Source organism: Anabrus simplex, chromosome 10 (genome assembly GCF_040414725.1).
Source record: "Anabrus simplex isolate iqAnaSimp1 chromosome 10, ASM4041472v1, whole genome shotgun sequence".
NCBI lineage: Eukaryota > Metazoa > Arthropoda > Insecta > Orthoptera > Tettigoniidae > Anabrus > Anabrus simplex.
The window spans coordinates 102,752,103-102,771,574 of record NC_090274.1 but is presented as its reverse complement, the minus strand read 5'-3'; the positions used below and the strand labels follow the sequence as shown (position 1 = coordinate 102,771,574).

The window sequence follows — 19,472 nt, the reverse complement described above, 5'->3', positions numbered from 1 at the left end:
TAGAATTTCCATTATCAGAAAAATGACATCAAAATATTAGATTACTTCAAATGTGTTCACCTGTGTTTCTCTTGGCACTGCCAACTCTGATTTTGGTTCTTCTTTCAAACACATCTCTTCTGATATAATTTTGTAATTGTCCTGTGGAAAAGTTAATATATTAGGCAAATTTTTCAGACACATCTGGAAATGTATTTATATATGAGTGGGCTTAACAATTCATCATTTCCTAGTAAATGGACAGTTTCAGTTTCAAATCTTAAACTATCGTTTATCAGAAAATCTCCATGTTGAGTATCCATAAAAGCATGACAACTAAGAGACCTTCAAGAGTGGAGGAATGTACTGTTTAAATGCTCATATTTAATTTTGAAGAGTAGAACAATTATATAAAATAAAACCTTCTAAAATAACACCAAATGATCAGGAAAATGTACAGACATACTTAAAAATAATCTGCTCATTATAAAGAAACCAATACTGAAATATTAAGAACCTCACAATTTATCACTGTCATCTTTCACGTTTTGTACCAACAAATACAGCTCAGCACGAAAATGTATCTTCCTTATTTCCTCTTCTATATGAAGTGTTCAGCTTGAAGGCAGGGAAGATCCTCAATAGCCCTACCATCAAATGGCATAGAGAGCTAGGTGTCACTGAGGAGGCAAACTAAGGAAATGAAGAGTAAGGTAGCTTTCCATTGCGTTCCTCCTCCACCCAGACAGTGCTGTTACATACCAGTCTCTCACGAGCACGGTACTGTACACACAGACCAGCTATTTCACACCTTTTCCTATAGGATCTGGTTGTATTAGGAATGGTGTTGCCCGTACTGCTCATATCTCAGTCACTTTCATATCGTAAGAGCCAAGAATGAGACTGAGACCCAAAATACAAGTGACAAACTTGTTCTGGGCCAATCCAGAAGACAACAGGTATTGAGCACACAGTATCTCACCAGAAATGGAATAGGGCAGGCCACCTCATATGGAAGTCATAAGCCCTAAACAACATGAACCATTCCCTATAGGTTATCTACAATATCATAGACATCAGTGCTCCTTGTGCAGGTACGAGTACATATGGTCAGCTGACAGGGATATTGCAACTTGCTTTACATTGCACTGATACAGAGAGGTCTTTTGGCGATGATGGGATAGGAAAGGGCTAGGAGTGGAAAGCATACCTGCCAACTTTACAAAACCAAAAATCAGGAGATTTTGATATGAAAATCAGGAAAATCAGAAGAAACAATTGGTCAAAACTGCTTATTCTGCATGTCTTGTGCAATGCAGTACTATGATATATTTGTAACACTGATTGTCTCAAAGCCTGACTGCTGCTGTATGTGAGAACAAGGCTAAAAATTACACATCTCTATTACCTCACAGGAAGTACATGTGTGAGATGATCGGTCTGTGATAAGCCTTCCGAAAATAGTATGAACTCATGTTCCACACGTGTGAATCAGTCATGTACTTAGATACCATTACTTAGCAAAAGCATAGATTAATATATTGCACGCGATTATGTGAAGTTCAGTGCTATTTGTATCAAATAACTAGCTGTTGTAGCCGTGCTTCACTTTGGAATTCTCAGAAAGAATGTCCTTATAGTTTTCCCAACTGAAGTCACCATAGGTCATAACAATGACATCATTATGAATGTCATGATTAAAAGTAATGCTGTCATATGAAATATTCTATAAAATGAAAAACAGCACATTTTCTCACTTTTAACGAAAAGTACTACGGTTGATATAGATGTTGATTCCCATAGGGAAACCAGAATATTTGTTCCGAATGAGTAAATCTATAATACCAATATAAATGGTCCGTTATTGGACATTATAAATTTTCCAACTAACTCATTCCTGGTTGCCAACTTTTTGTCCCCGTGTGCTAAGTTGGGCTCATCAGTTGGTAAATAGCACACCCACCAAGATGCATGGCTAGTGCATACCATGGAGGCCACTGCGTAGGCTACTTGCAGCCACTGGCAGTGCCAATACACTATGAGAGACTTTGTCTCATTATCAAAAATTGATGCCTGCCTGGCCATCATGTGATATAGATGCTGATTCCCATAGGGAACCTGAAATATTTGACCTGAATGAGTAAATTTATAATACCAATATAATGGTCCATTATTAGACATTATAGATTTTCCAGCTAACTCATTCCTGGACCCTGATTCATAAAACTAACTAATAATATAGAACTCATTAAAATAATTATTAGTTAACCAAATTCAGTTTCATAAAGATTTACAAATGACCAATAAAATATCTTCACTCATAATAATATTAGTTAGTTAGTCAGCTGATACAAATGGAGGTTAGAATTGGTCTGTTGCATATTCAAAGACATAAGCTTCATTATTGTTTCTGTATTGAACTGAGATCACAGAGATAAGTTATTTATAAGGTTCAAAGGTGAAAAGGTTGAACCTTATAAATAACTTATCTTTGTGGTCTGTTGCATATGTTCTTGGTTTGTGTTTGATCCTAGCAGTAGGCTATTACTTGAATACAACTGGTTATTAATCCGTATGTTCGATAGGCTCACTTGATATTTTCGTTGTTGTGACTTTGATACATATGAGAGTGGATAAAAAAAGTGAAAATAATGTGAGAGAAGAAAGTTACTTTGCAACAAGTGACTGAGATAAAGCGTCAACTATTCGCAGCCTTGTGCACACTATAACCGTCCTTTTTTTAACTTTTTTATTTTATGTGCTCTTCAATTTTTTTGAGATGGACTAGCAAAATCTTGGTTTACTACTGTGGGTGGGGATGGTAGAATAACACCCACGGTATCCCCTGCCTGACGTTAGAGGCAACTAGAAGGGGCCCCAGGGACTCTCAATTTGGGAGCGTGGGTTGATGACCATGGGGCCCTGAGCTTAGTCCTGGTATTGTTTCCACTTACTTGTGCCAGGCTCCTCGGTTTCATCTATCTTATCCAACCTCCCTTGTTCAACTCTTGTTCTTTTCCGACCCCGACGGTATTAGGTTGCGAGACCTAGAGAGGTCTTTCATTTTCACGCCCTACATGGCCCTTCTCTTTCTCTGGCCAATACCTTCAATTTTCAAAGTGTTTGATCGCTTCCATTTTTCTAACTGATTAGTGTTATATAGAGGATGGTTGCCTAGTTGTACTTCCTCTTAAAACAATAATCATCATCACCACCACCATCTTGGTTTACTGGTGGTATAAGACAAGATTTTAAAGGATAGCTGGAGTCTCCGAGAAGAACTGCACTAGGAAAACACAAAACTGTATCACTATCAACTCGTGGAGTGCAATGTGATGCTGCTGTTTTGAGGTTATGCTTCATTTCTTGCAGTGGAACATTCTATCACCAATCCTATCAAGCAAATACTCAAAAGTTCTGTAATCTAACCTAAATCTCTCATTGTATTCATATGTTTGTCACATACCAGTACAGGCTATTTTTGGCCTAACATTTATTGAACTGTGAATACCTACACTCGTTCCTCATCACGATTTAAATCAGAGTCTACCATTTCACTGATTTTCAAGACTTTATGCAAAAATATTAAAATACCGCTCACTTTGGGTTCACTAATAATATGGATTATGAGTCAAAATACACTCATGGAAATTAATCCCAATACTATGAGTAACTTTTATTAGTCATGCTGTCTATGAAACAATTTACTAATATTATTAGGAATATCTAATAATAATTTTGACCGATAAATTAATTACTAATATTATTAGCTAAAAACTCTATGAAACATAATACTAATATTATTAGTTATTATTAGTTAATATTATTGGTTTCTTACTAATAATATTAGTGAAAGATGTTTTATGAAACAGTGCCCTGGTTGCCACCGTTCGGTTTCCCTATGGGAATCAACATCTATATCATCTGATGGCCAGGCAGGCATCTATTTTTGATAATGAGACAAAGTCTCTCATATTGCATTAGCACTGCTGGAGCCTGCAAGTAGCCTACGCAGTGGCCTCTACATATGTGCGAGTTCTATGCGAGTCACAAACCCCTGGGACTGATACAGGTTTCAATAATCATAGCACATTTGCGGACATTTTACGCATTAATAAACGTCGATATTGCATTTGAAAGCGGCTGAAATAGCGGGATTTGAATACACATTTTTGAAGTTCACCAAAAAATACGCTAAAACTGGGAGACATAATGGAATAATCGGTAGGCGGGAAAAACTGTTGAAAATCGGGAGTCTCCCGCCTAAATCGGGAAAGTTGGTAGGTATGGGAAAGGAAGTGACTGTGGCCCTAATTAAGATACAGCCCCAGCATATGCCTGGCATGAAAACAAGAAACCAGAGAAAACCATCTTCAGGGCTGCCAACAGTGGGTTCGACCCCCTATTTCCCGAATACAAGCTCACAGCTGTATGACCCTAACCGCATGGCCAATGGCTAAAAAGAGATATATTGTGCAGGACTTCGTACGTATTGAGAAGCAAAAGGTCAGATTGTTGTCTCAAGAATTCCAGCCGTATGTTCAGCATATGCCTGCACAAATCAGTGTAACTAATCCAAGGATACATTTTGTTTTAAATAAGTGTTACTGGATTCAATTCCTGTTTGTTAATAAACCCATTTTAATATTTTAACAGAGGAAGTACTGTGAGACAGAGTTTTTATCAATTTGATCAGGTTACCGATTTCCTTTTTAAAGACCAAGGAATAAACTCAACAATGGGTTGTGACGATAAATGGAGACAAATTGTATTCCACCCAATACAGTCATTTAGGTTCTGCACACTTTGATGGTAAGTACATGTATCAAATGAGCAGTGGCTATTACTGCCAAACGTGGCATGGTTCTAAGCATTTTATTTTGCCTGACATTCGCAAACGAAGAAAATATGTGGTCACTGCCAATAAAACATAACGAAGGAAACCCACCAGAGGCAACTCGTTAAAATTAAAGCTGATATTGTGTAACACTCAGAAAATGCAAATACTGCACCTATTTAATTGATTTAGTGGTATATTTTTACACACTGTGTGTTGAAATTTCAGCTGATCACTAAAAAGAATAGAAGAAAATGATCAGAGTCTATGTAAATGCAGTACAGAGCAAGTTCTTGAAGAGTAGCAAGACATATGTCCGGATCGGCACTGTGCTTCATGAACTACAACTAAAAATACTTACTTGATCCTAGACTTCTTCATAACATTGAAATTTCAACACACAGTGCCCCATAAAGTGTTTTAGTGCTTCACAAACAGCAACTGACAGAATTATTTAAACTTCACATTTTATTTGCCTGTGCATTATCTTTTATACTTATTTGTGATCGGCTGATGATGACCAAGAATAAAGGTTGAAACCGGTACGAATTAAAATTAAGTAGGAATGTAAAAATTGCATTTCTTATTTTAATAGTATTGAAAGTTTGTGTGTGTGCTAGTTGCTTTACGTCGCACCGACACAGATAGGTCTTATGGCGACGATGGGACAGGGAAGGGCTAGGAGTGGGAAGGAAGCGGCCGTGGCCTTAATTAAGGTACAGCCCCAGCATTTGCCTGGTGTGAAAATGGGAAACCACGGAAAACCATTTTCAGGGCTGCCGACAGTGGGGTTCGAACCTACTATCTCCCGAATACTGGATACAGTATTGAAAGTTTGAACCATCATATATCTTCTTTTAACTTAATAGTGTGTAAAATATACCTCTAAATCAATTAAATATGTGCAGTATTTTAATCATTTCCAGTGTTACATAATATCAGCTTCATATCCATACTGGCAGTAATGAATTATTCACCTACAAGACTTTATTACATCCTTCTAATCTACACAAACTTCCGGGCAACTTCACTGATAACTTAAGGCCATGCTGCCAATGGGGGAAAACACAGACACTGCACTAATGCAATTCATATCTTGCATTGAATATGAGGATCCAATGGAGTCCAATAAAGGTATAATTCCTGTGTAATGCACAAGCACTGACACATGTGGATTGGTGCATTGTAATGAGTCTACATGAAACACATCCTTTTCTTATCATCATGGTTGAGATGCACAGTATGGAAGATATGACACATTTATTGTTCTTTGCCTCAGTGTTTAGATGTTCATGTTTTTCTATAGGGGTCAGTTCAAAAAATATGCAACAGAGCGCAATTATTATTATTATTATTATTATTATTGTTACGGAGTTACCCGTGGAAGGCAGAGGTGAGGGAAGGTGCGGGCTGGAATGGGTGTAACTACAAAGCCGAAAGATGAATTAAAATTTCAATAAAGGTCATATTTTCACAAATAGAAAAACTTAACAAATTTCACATAGAATTTAAACAAATAACAACAACTCAACCACTATCCACTAATCAGGTACAAGGTATAATTTTACAAACAAAAGCCCAAGTTTCGGGGTCTTCACAAGTTCTGGGCTTCGAGCCCCAATTACACAATCCTTGAGCTACTAGCCCAACTTTACCAAGGTACACACTTGATCAAAGGGCAGAAAACCCCTTCATTCAAAGAGCATTAGCTCCAAAAATCATAGCGGGCCTCCTAGAGGCACTTTTACTACATCAGAAAGAGCTGACCCGCTCTCTATTTTTCAAGCCTATTAAAGGCAATACCAGGCTTTTACACACGATTGCCATCAAGGCACAACTTACAATGAAACAGGGGTACCTAGTACCCAGCCTACTGGGTCTTAATGGAAAAATAATAGGTTAATTTAAAAGGCCCTCAAAGCAAAAAAGAATGGAGGCGTGAATTAGCACTCACAAATACACATTTTGAAACCTAAGAGGCACTAGGCCGATGACACAGGGCTATTCCCAAACTAGGGAGGTGACTCGTATAAGAAAATTTAATACATTAAGGAAGAGAAGAAAATCGGTTAGAAAAATGTAGTCACCTCGAACACAAAAGGAAGGAGAGCTCGAGAGGTTAAAGCACTCTCTATCCCCTAATTACCATCACAGATTTTATGAAGTTTTTACATCAGCCAGAAGAATTTACATATGGAAGATAGGTTACATTTGTAGAAGTTTTCGGACCTTCCCCGGCGGGTTAAACAGCTGAGCTAGCAAGAAATAAAGATGTTACATACCTATTACCTTTTGAAGAGCTGCTTCCTGATGAAAGAGGCGTTTCCCGCCCCCTGCTACATGTCCATACTCTAAGCTAGATAATGTTGAAGTGGCGAAGAGCCGTGAAAATCAGCAGGTTTTAAAAGCTCGGGGAAAGTTCGAGACCTTTCATAAATAAAACAGCCACACCCCCTCAATTTTATTGGGTAGCTTAAAGTTACACACCAAAATCGGAGAAGAAAGACATGATTGGTCAAAAATTAATTAAAGAAACTCGGGATCGGCTAAGTTCAAAACTGGCGGAAAGGAAGATTAATATTGCCAACCCACAAATGAAAGAAAGAAATTTAGTACCGAGAAAACTTATGAATACAAAATTTCTTCAAGAAAATTCATACACTTCTCACCAGGGTGCATGATCATAGTTTTTTAATCAGTGACATCTATAAGAGAATGTCCATACTTCTTGATCAATAGAAAACAAAACAAGTTGAGATCCACACAGTACTAACAACTTCGTAATCACAAATTTTAATGTGCTGACATCTTCTGAGAAACTTATGAGTTAATCCAGTTTTTGAAGTTCAGAGTTTCTCCTGTAGAGGAGGATTTATTGGTGCAAGATTTAAAATTGCGGCGTACGGGTGTACCTCCTGGTAGTAGTAGTAGTAGTAGTAGTAGTAGTAGTAGTAGTAGTAGTAGTAGTAGTAGTATCAATATTCGGAATGGCTAAATTAAGATGAGAAGGACCATTCCTTCAAAATCTTGTTTCATTCTTATTATAACAGCAAGACTCATCCTTAATGGGGCTGACTGATCGAAAATCACCATCAATTGTTATCCATGAGCATGTTATGAAAGGTGCTGTTAAAGGAATAGATACATACATACATACATACATACATACATACATCTATATATATAAAAGCAAGTCAGTCTGGAGCGATGTATATATAAATATTTAAAAATGAAAAAGACGTGAATTAATGAGGCACTTCCAGAAATCTCAGACATTTGAAACTTGGTACGGGAGAAGCTGATGACACCAGGATCCCTAGAAAAATCGAAAATACTCAAAATTCCCTCAAGGGGGCATGCTGGGGGGCCTGAAATGTTTGGGTCAGCATAAGAACGCAGTCGTATAATTTATCCAAAACGGCAACGTTTAGGTTTCGTGGGCTTAAAAATTTTCGGGAATTTCCTATTTTTTATCCCCCGTCCCCCCAAATCAAGATGGCGGCACAACCTGCCAGACGAGGTAGAAAATTGAAATTTGGCGAAATTATAGCTTTTGGTCCCTACCCGACGGAAAAATTCCAAAACGTTCAAATTCTTCACTTTTGACCCCCAAAGATATCGAAATATGGAGGCAATTTTAATGACTGTGCAGACATTCCTTTTGAGCTATTTGTTGGCTAAACGGTAAGTCGTATCAGAAAACGGATGGCACAACCTCCCTTCAATTCGGAGTGATCTACAATATTGGTGATTTTTACAAGTTTATTTCATTGTTTGACACACTTATATGAATGATAGGATCATCAAGTTGGGTTCGCACATTGGCATGATCAAGGGCCATATGTGGACCATGTTTCATGATTCTAGCTTATACATAAGTAGGCAAAAAGTAATGTAAAACGTTACAAAGGTACCCAAATTTCACCCTATTAAAATTTTGAACTCAATTTACCCCCTAAATATGGGAGATACGTCAAAATGGTTTAGAAACAAACATGTAGAGCGATAAATAAGGCGTCTGATGGCGCGAACTGTTTGTTAATATCATGCACCGTTTAGGAGTTATGAATCTCGAAGTGGAGGTCTGCACTTTTCAACGTGCTCATGGTTATCACTCATCTTATAAATAAAGTTGTAGGGGGTCCGCTGTCTGTAATTTCGTTTGTTTAGCCATTTTTTCAGATATTTATCCGTTTTAGGTCAACTCAAGACCGAATCGGTGGTTTTTACTTTCCGTGTCTGTTTGTCTTTTTGTTTGTTTGTTCCACCATCACGGCAAAGCGGCTGGATAGATTTCAACCAAACTTCATATTTGGAGTATACTCACCCCGAGGAAGGTTTCTATATGCATTTAATTTTAAAATCTTTGATTAGACGGGGATTTATAGGAAAACCAGAACGGTTTTCCTCCATTTTCTCTTATACTATTGATTTCCTGTAAACTCCGTGGACCAAATATGTGAAACGTCTCTTCATTATAAACAATTTTCTTTATGTTCATAATTTACCTTACTATTCAAATGACGGAGAAATTTACTATTTTCTGAGGGTATCATGGTCTGCGTGTGTGACCGACAGACGGACAACGAACGTACAGGTTGCCATGGCAACGTCTCTGACTGCTTGCCAGCAGGGAAGTAACGTATTGAAATTTTCCTCATCATAACTTTAAATTCATGGTTGTTCCTTGGGTAGAAGGCAAGAGAGGGCGTAATCGGCCATTCTGCGTGATATTGGCGGAATATCGTTGGAGTTTATAACCGTCCTCGAATAGCTTAAGTAATAACACTATTAGTCATCTTATCTGTTGACCTAAGAATGCCTGCGCCTAAATTTCTCCTCTGTTACCTCTTTCTTATATCCATAACTCACACCAGCATATTTTATTGAGGGCCATTTGATTTTCCAATACATTAACTTAGTATTTACACATTTGTCGTCATCCGGCCGTCCTCAGTTTTATTCCATTTTCTATTAATTTCAACGTTCTTTACTGAATTATTTTCTTCCTTAATTACACCGTATGAATGCGAGTGCTAATCCCGAAAGCTTGACACTCTTTCCTTTGAGGAAATATTCTCAGCTATGCAAATGTATAACTTTCGGCCCCGGAAAATATCGAAATATGGATGCAATTTTAACGACGGTGCACACCTTCGTTTCGGGATAATTGGTGGCTAATCTGTCAGTCTTATCACAAATCAGAATGCACAATCGCCTTTCATTTTGGAGAGATCTACAACTTTGGTCCTATGACTTTTTATCGTATTTCTATTCCTTATACGTTAAATAGAGCTGTATTTCTCGATTTCAAGTTAATTTTGTACTTTCACACGTATATGTTAACATTAATTTGGCACACTTATAGGAAAGATAGAATCATTACATGCGGCACGCGCATTGGCATGACCAGTGGCAAAGTGATAGCCAAATTTTATGATTCTATCTGTCACATGATTATCACAAATATAAAGTAGTATGCGAAAACTGTACAAAATTTCACCCAATGATTCTAACTCAATCTGACCCATAAATATAGGAGATACGAGAAGATGTCATGGGACCAACCATGTAGAACACTGAAAGAGGCGTCTGATGGTGAGGTCCGTTTGCAGATATGTCGCAGAGTTTCAAAGCAATAACTCTCGAAATAAAGGTCTGCACTTCTAGAGTGTGTCTGTACATCGACTATTTTTCGGCGACATTTGTGTACAGTTATCCGTTTCAGGTGTAATAATGACCATCTGCATACTTTTAGCTTTGGTGTCTGGTTTTCTGTTTGTCTGTTTGTCTACAATTTGGAAACTACTGGATATATTTCCACCAAAATTCATATTTAGAATCCACCTGTCCTCGGGTAGGTTTCAGGGCAAATACTGTTTCTAAATCCATGAAATGACGGGGTGGGGGTTTATACGAAACCGAAACCACGATTATGCACTCCCACAAAATGTACACAACCAAACTTAATAGAAATCTACCTGCCATAATGGAAATTAATTTTTAAACCTTTTTTCTCATGTGCTTCATTTCCGTAAGAGGATTTATAAGGGAGATATCATTAACCGGACTTAACTTAAGAACGGGCGCGGCTGAGCGTATTTCTTACAAGTTTCAAACTATTGAAGATATTTGAACCAAACTTTATATTTAGCATTCACCTTTCCAAAGGTATTGAAGATATTTGAACCAAACTTTATATTTAGCATTCACTTTTCCAAAGGTAGATTTTAAAGGTCAATAACATTTCCTGTTCCTGGAATGGACTGGCGGTTTATAGGGAACCGAAATGGTGAATTTACTCTTCCACAATATATACATGACCAACCTGACTGGAAATCGACCAAATTTGTTGGAAATCCATTTCTAAAACTTTTTTCATGTGTATTTTCTCGACAGAAAGATTAATAAGGGATATCATGAATGGTCGGTTTTGCAGGGTAAGTCCAGCAGACATAGACCAAAAGGTGTTGTACGTGGAGCAGATTCCTTATTTATCCATATAAGTAAAATCCTAATGACTGTGTGCCTGAACATTGACTATTTTGGCGAAATGTTCGCACAGCTACGCGTTTAACGGGTAATAATAACAACCATCTGCATAATTTTTTGGTTTAGTTTCCTGAAAGTCCTAATTTTAACCCTCCTCGCCCAAAATCCACATTGCGGAATAATCTGCCAGACGAACAAGAAAACAGAAATTTGGCAAAATTATACATTTTAGCCTGTAACGGACAGAACATTTCCAAGAACTTTAAATTTTTCACTTTTTTCCCCGAAGAATATCGAAATATGGAGGCAATTTTAATGACGGTGCAGATCTTTGCGAAGTCCTATCACATAAGGGAAGGCACAATCTCCGTTCAATTTGGAGTGATCTACAACCTTGGTCTTATGACTTTTTGTTGTATCTGTATCCCTTTTACATTTGATTTTTGTCTATTTCTCGATGTTAAGTACATTTGGAATTTTCACATGCATAATTCATACTTTCAATCACTTATAAGAAAGATAGAATCATCAAACCCTACACGAAAATTGGCCCACCCAGTAACCATATGTGAGCCAAATGCTATGTATGTAGCTGTCACATAATTACCTGAAAAGTATTGCAATGTGAGATAATCTTACAAAAATTTTACTCTCTTCAACGTTTCTAACTCAATCTGACCCATGAATAGATCAGATATCATACGACCAGCCATTTAGGCAGCTAAATCTGACGTCTTATGGTACAATCCTTTGGCGATATGACGTACCGTTTAGCAGCAGTCAATCTGTAAATGAAGGTCTGCAATATTTTAAGCATGCATAAACTTTCATATGTCGACCTATATCTATATATTCACTGATGTCGTGTTGTAGCGATCGAGGAAGGGTGTGTCTGCTAATGTAATCAGTACTCCCCACACCGACTTTGACTGGGAGTAGGAATGGGGTCCATCTCCAACACCTGTGTAACTGGCATTAGTAAGGAAGGCCTACCATTGTAGTGAATAATTCACTTCTCGGTTTGACTTGGAGAAGGCAAGGGAGCATGCATTGTTGTTTAAAAGTCCCCTATCTGATTAAGTTTGGCTGTAGGCAAGGGTACCTGCCCTTATAAACAAATGTATCCATCTAAAATGTGACTGGTATTAGGCAGAGTGGCCTGCTATTTTGATGGAAACTCACCAACTTGGTATGACTGGTAGTAAGCTGGCTGGCTGTAGGAAAAGGGGCCTGTCATTATAATTATAACTGCACAACTCAATTTCGACTGGTAGTAGGGAAGTTGCCAAACATTCTAATGAAAACTGTAATTTGTCTGGAAGTAGGAAAGGGGGCCTGCCATTGTAATGAAAACTCCCAAATAGATTGTGACAGCACAGTAGGCGATGGGGCCTGCAATTATAATGAAAACTTCCACACTCGATTGTGAATGGCAGTAGGCATGTGAGCCTGCCGTTATCATCACAAATCCGTGACAAGCACTTTACATTGGAAACACCGTATTGGGAACCTCCCTATGCTGTTTCTCGGATAACGCTAAGAGACATGCCATTTTAAAACAATCTTATTTACTGTATGTACAGTATTTACTTCAATATTCGAATACAATGTAGAATAGCGTAGCGAAGCAAGGGTACATTTGCTAGTACTTACATATATACATACATACATATTCAGTATAGACTGTTATTCCTTTTGGTGTTCAGTCTCCAAGCCTCTGTGAATGTACCAATCACCACAACAATCCCCTATTTCTAACTAGTTCTATATTTTTTTATCTTTAAATCATTAAAAACTGAGTCTAATCATCATTGCCTTGGTCTCGCTGTACTCACCGTACCCTCTATGACCGACTCCATCATTCTCCTAGATGATCTATCCTGCTCCATTTGCCTCACAAGATCCCACCATGCTTCAAGACTACAGAAACATCCATTCAGTTCAATCGTAACTTAGCCCTTATTTCTTCATGACAAGTATCTTCCTGCCATTGTTCCCACCAATTTTCCCACCTATCATCCTTCCTACTTTCACATTTGATACATCTAAATTGTAAGTTATCGTGTGCCCACCGAGCATTCACTCCCATATAACAAAGTTGGTCTGAAAACACACATATGTAAAGATAGTTTCATCCAGGAGCTGACTTCATTCTTCCAGAATACTGCTGATTGCAACTGTGCGCAGATTGTGTTAGCTTGATTCAAGATCACCAACTATATTACCATCCTGGGAGCACACACATCTTAAATATTTGAAATTATCTACCTACTTGAACTTCATATCAACAATCTTGTGTGTCTTACCTACTGACATCAGTTTAGTCTTAGAAAGACTAATTTTCATACCATACTCATTGTACCTATTTTCAAGTTCCAAGACAGTAGACTGAAGGCTTTAGGAAAAATCTGTCATTAAGATTAAGTTGTAAGAATGTGCCAGATTTCTTACTAAATTTTCACCTTACTGAATCCCTTCCTGTCACTTTATACCTTTTAACAGATGATCTATGTAAATTATGAACATGAAAGATTTAAAATACTAATATAAATGGTCCGTTATTGGACATTATAAATTTTCCAGCTAACTCATTCTTGGATGCCAGCGTTTCGCTCTCATGTGCTAGGGAGGGCTCATCAGTTGGTACCAAGCACACCTACCAATACGCTGGCTAGTGGAAACCGTGGAGGCTACTGTGTAGGCTGCTTAGAGCCAGCGGCAGTGCCAGTGCACTATGAGACTTTGTCTCATTAAAAAAATTGATGCCTGTTTGGCCATCAGATGATATAGATGTTGATTCCCGTAGGGAATCTGAAATATTTGTTCGGAATGAGTAAATTTATAATACCAATATAAATGGTCCGTTATTGGACATTATAAATTTTCCAGCTAACTCATTCTTGATCGCCAGCGTTTTGCCCTCGTGTGCTAGGGTGGGCTCATCAGTTGGAACTGGTACCAATAACGTGAATAATGTTAGACTTTAAAATATGGGGAATATTGATTTATGATGTAGAAATCACTGATGAAGTGAGTTGGGGCTCCTGAAACATGTACGTGTGAAATAATTATACAAAATTAAAAACTGATAATATATTGATATGGCAGACCAAACCATTGTCCATAGCATATTATGTGCGGGATGTCATTCATTGTTATTGGAAATAGTGGATAGTTGTTGTCAAGGAACCTTGTAATGGAACACTTTAGAACATTTATGAAAAGTATAACAGGTTATTTTTATGTTATGTAACACTTTAAAACATGTATTAGAAAAATCGATCAGTGATATAATGTTTTTTGCTACTGTTTGTTCTGTTGTAGCCCACTTAAGCATAGGCCTTTTAAATAATTAACTATTATACTACCAAAGTGAATATTTTTGCCTTGTTATTCTTAGAACATTTTCTAGAATGAAATGGTTTACCATTGAATTATTTGACTCCTTAAGATCTAAACATGTAATTCAATATATCATATCGGATGGAACCTTTCTATGTTGGTGTTGGGCTGGAAATTCGACAGAATGGATCAAACATACTGTCACGATCATGAATTCGCGGCTATTAAAAATTGCTCTTCTTATTGTAAATTATTGAAGTGGAGGAAGACTGCAGCTCACCAGCCTAACACTTATTTATTCTATGTGTTGCAAATTAGCTTTAAAGGTTTCAAAACACTAAGATGACAGAAATTGTTCCCGCAGGAGGCTAATGTATTTGAGCGCCTTTAATACCATCAGGGAGATAAAGGATTAACATGCCAACTTGAAACCAGAAGACAAGCCCTCCACAACATGACTACTCAGACTGCCATTTTTCCTGACAAGAGCTACAAAGCAAAGAGAGATGAAGAGAAACCCACTTCTTCAGCTTTCAGACATGTTGTACCTAATAAAAGGTCCATACCTGTAAATTCTGCATTTGTGTAATCGTAAAAAAAAAAAACTTTGTCAATTTGAGATTAGTATACAAATATATACGTGCCTTAAGAATAGAGAGCAAGACACTCACATACCTCCTGAACATCAGATAAAAGTAGAGTAATGTAACCAGTCAAACTCAGATGACTGCTAAGGGTTTAATTGTAATCAATATAAAGTTGTCGAGAATGATACTTACGCATGAAGTATTTGATGTTTCCTCAAAGCAGATTGGTTCCTCCTTGATCTTTACTTCCATGTCCATTTTAAATGGCGTGTGAAGGTATAGACGGTTTTGGGATATAGATTACTTCCACAGTTTGCACTGAAACATGAGCAACAAACACTATTATTGCTGTTTTGTAGTCAAGTCTGTAGTGTTAGGTGACTGTTGATATTGTGCTCGTGGCCACAGTACTTCCAGTTTTACCTCGAAACTGAACCTCATGGATAAACATTTTCAATGAAAGAACATCCCACACCCACAGAATGGGATTAATTTGCACAGCCCTTGTGAAAAGCCTGTGACTATGCACTACAGTGGGAGTCTAATGACTGGTTTGATGTACCTTTTTCTTTTTTTATGATTTGTTTACATCAAACTGACACAGATAGAACTTATGGCACTATGACTAGGAATGGGAAGCAAGTGAATGTGGCCTTGAGTAATATAGAGTCCCAGCATTTCTCTGGTTTGAAAATGGGAAAACACAGAAAACTATCTCTAGGGCTGTGACTTCTTCCCATTCCTAGCCCTTTCCTATCCCATCATTACTATAAGTCCTATCTGTGTCAGTGTAATGTAAAGCCAATTGTAACAACAAAAAAAAAAGGAAATTCTACAACCAAACCTTCCAAACTATTCGTTTCTTGCTGAACTTCCAGGGCAAATGATCCGCTTTTAGCCACTGTGAAGACACAATCCCCATGCCCTGTCCCTCCGCTAACTCTATTGGCCGTGAACATTTTGCACTGCTCAATATAAACCTTACTCTCTTTTCACTAGAGTCCAGCGGTGATTTAGATATAAAATATGAAAGTCACTATTAGGAATGTTCTGATATGCTACATTCAGTTTTGTTTTCAATCCACAAACCTTTGGATAGTAAGTGGTGAGCTCAGGCTTATTCACCACACTTACAAATTATGTAAATCATCCTGGATGTTAATGACAATTGTTGGTAAGCCCTGTGCCTTATGTATTTTAATAAGCCAGATTACTACACTGATTTAGCCGTAGACCTTCTATCAATGCACAGTACTCATCTGGGCTAGCAGCCCCTTTAGCAGCTACCATACAATAAGTTGTATTCAGTAGCAGTTTAGCCAGATTCCTTATTGATCAAACAAATTATCTGATAGAGGATAGCCAGGTACTCATTGGCAACTTTATCTAGAAAGTTGCAACCATTACTGATTATGCTACAATATATAGGTCTACTGTATGTACATTACAACAAACAGTTCTGAACTGGCTTTGAACTCCTTTGTTACAACAGATAGTTCCTTCGTTACAACATTTCTGAACTGGCCATAAACTACTTTTATGCAACTTCCTATGCACTCCTTCAAAATTATCTTAATGAGCATACATGAATCAGAATGCTTCCAGAAGTGATGGTTAATAATGGTTTTTTGGAATCAGTAAATGGCATTTGTGAACTGTATCGACGCCATCTACGAATTGTTACAAAATGTTAAACAATGGATGATGGATGATGGATGACCTCACTATTCCAATGAGAAGTACTGCATGTAGTCACACCATTTACTGGTCAAATCAAATGTGCATGTATAGAACATGCAGTCCCTGGTATTGAACACGCACTGCTGGCATTGGCTCTGAAATGGTTCTGAATGTAGTAGAACAGCATGAATTGAGAGCTCACAGTTCAGAAGCAGTTCTGAATTTCTGTTGGAAAAGCATGTACACAGGAACAAAAAAGTATTGGCACAGACACCTTTTCGCATATAATATAACAGTATAAATGCTAGGAACATTATATGTATAACATTAACCTTACTCAATAAAGGAAAGAATTGGTATATTAAACCATTTCCTAAACACAACATAAACATATGTAATCTGTTAAATTAGTGTTTCCTGCTGCTCAAAAAAGTTTGGCACACTGTACGTCGTTTGTTAGCTTTACGGACAGCGCCGCGTGTACCAGATTTGTGCAATCGAAGTTGACAAACAATTCAGTCGCTTGCCTGATGCCCGTGCATGGGTCATTCACTTGTTGATGAATCCGAAGGCGAAGGAGCATTCCCTGTCTTTCTGCACCAAGGTGGTTTTCTTGCATTTGGAGGGTAAAAGTTACCATGAAATTGGTAAAGAACTTTCTGTTACTTATTCAACAGTGCGGGCAATCATCAGAGTTTCAAAAGACTGGTACAACAGACAATAAACGCAGATCTGGATGTCCAAGAGTTCTTATAAGTAGGGAGCGTCAAAGCATAGTTCGTCTTGCACTAAAAGAGTCCTTTAAAATGCAGGGTCAATTGTATCGGACATCCAGTCCACGTCCAACAAACAGGTCAGTGCTCAAACTATTGGGAATGTTTTGTACGCAGCTGATATCCATGGGAGATCTCCGAGGAAGAACCCATTTATTTTGGAAGTTAACTGAAGAGAACACTTCCAGTTCGCCAAAGATTATGTCAGTAAATCGATTGAATTTTGGAATTCTGTGATATTTTCTGGCGAATCCAAGTTGAACTTCTTTGGATCTGATGGAAATGTAAGAGTGTGGTGCAAACGAAATACAGAGCATCAATTACAACATGTCCTACCTACACTAAAACATGGGGGAGGAAGCATAATGGTTTGGGGATGCATGGGAACTTCTGGTGTTGGTGACTTGGCAATTATTTAAAGTGTCATGGATCATCATAAATATACCGATGTGTTGCAAAGCCACTTATGCAGCAGTGCACAGAAACTGGGTTTGATGGCATCTTTTACCTTCAACAACAGGACCCGAAACATACGGCTCTGTGAATGCGGGAGTGGTTACTATATAATACAACAAGAAGAGTTTTCGCTCCACATATAGCCCTGATCTTAACCCAATAACGCATTTTTGGGCTCACTTGGAGACAAAAGTTTGGAAATGTCATTCTACAGGGAAGCGCGAGTTTCAGACGGTGTTGTTGGAGCAATGATCAATGATCTCAGGAGAGATAACATGTTCCCTCCATGCCAAGACATGTACAAACTGTCATCAGTGCCAACGGTAGGCACACAGGCTACTAGACTTGAATTGCGTGAATTCCAGAGACTTTAATTTCATTTGTGTATAGGTGTGTCAATACTTTTTGATGTGTAGAGCAACTGATTTTGTTTCGCAAACTATTATTTTTGTTATGAAAAACCAATTATACCCGAGGAAGCTTATATTTACTACTGTACATTTCAATCTTGGCATCACCTTTATTTATGTGGAATGTATATATAATGGTAAGTGTGCCAATACTTTTTGGTGCCAGCGTATACTACTGCTCATGAGCAGACTATTCAGAATCAATTCGGTACCATGTAGGAACAAATTTGCATGTATTATCACTAAGAATGGTAGCTCAGATATATTTAATGTAGACAGCTCACAGTCGGCTGAAAAACAGATTTATCTGCCGCTGATCTTTTATGTTTAAATACTAACTGAACAATAAAGTTTACCTTATTTCCTATCACGTAAAGTACGGTATAAAGTTCCTTATGAGGATGTACAAGACTGAGACTCCTTTGGACACTTCGTAAAACGTAAGAAACTGCAATTACCTGATGTAGAAAATCTTAAGAGAAACAGCACATTCCACAGAACAAACCTGCAAACTCAGCCGCAATATGTCCGAGATGCACAGTACAAAACAAATTAATTCCAACATTAAATAACGACAAGCCAACCAGTTCGAAAGTAAACCGGAACTGGCGAATAAGGCTCAATCAGTCAATACTGATCTGCATTTAGGCCAGTCACCAAGGTGGCAGATTGCCTACGTATTGTTTTCCTCACAAACCTAGGGCTCTCTAAATACTAGGTATGCTCACCCGCCATTATGGTTCATTCCTGCACTACTTTGGTAAGGCAGTTGACCGCCCCAGCCTTGTATATCCCTTTTTCTTTTTACTGTTTGCCACGCTAGAAAATATTGCTAATCTAACATACCGGTACTGTAAAATTACTCATTCACAGTAGGCTACTCAAACGGTTACTCAATATAAATATTAGTATATTT

General features: G+C 37.8%; 1 protein-coding gene across 1 annotated transcript in view; it reads right to left on the bottom strand.

Annotated features, from left to right (window-relative positions):
* The window catches only part of LOC137502353 (uncharacterized), a 66,843-nt gene extending 51,310 nt beyond the window's left edge, over positions 1-15,533 (bottom strand). The window contains exons 1-2 of the mRNA XM_068229362.1: positions 15,430-15,533; positions 61-141 (exon numbers count right to left, since the gene is read on the bottom strand). Of these exons, the coding sequence (XP_068085463.1) occupies positions 61-141; positions 15,430-15,495 (147 nt within the window). The 5' untranslated portion in view covers positions 15,496-15,533. The remainder of the gene's footprint in view (positions 1-60; positions 142-15,429) is intronic.
* Positions 15,534-19,472: the final 3,939 nt, after the last annotated feature.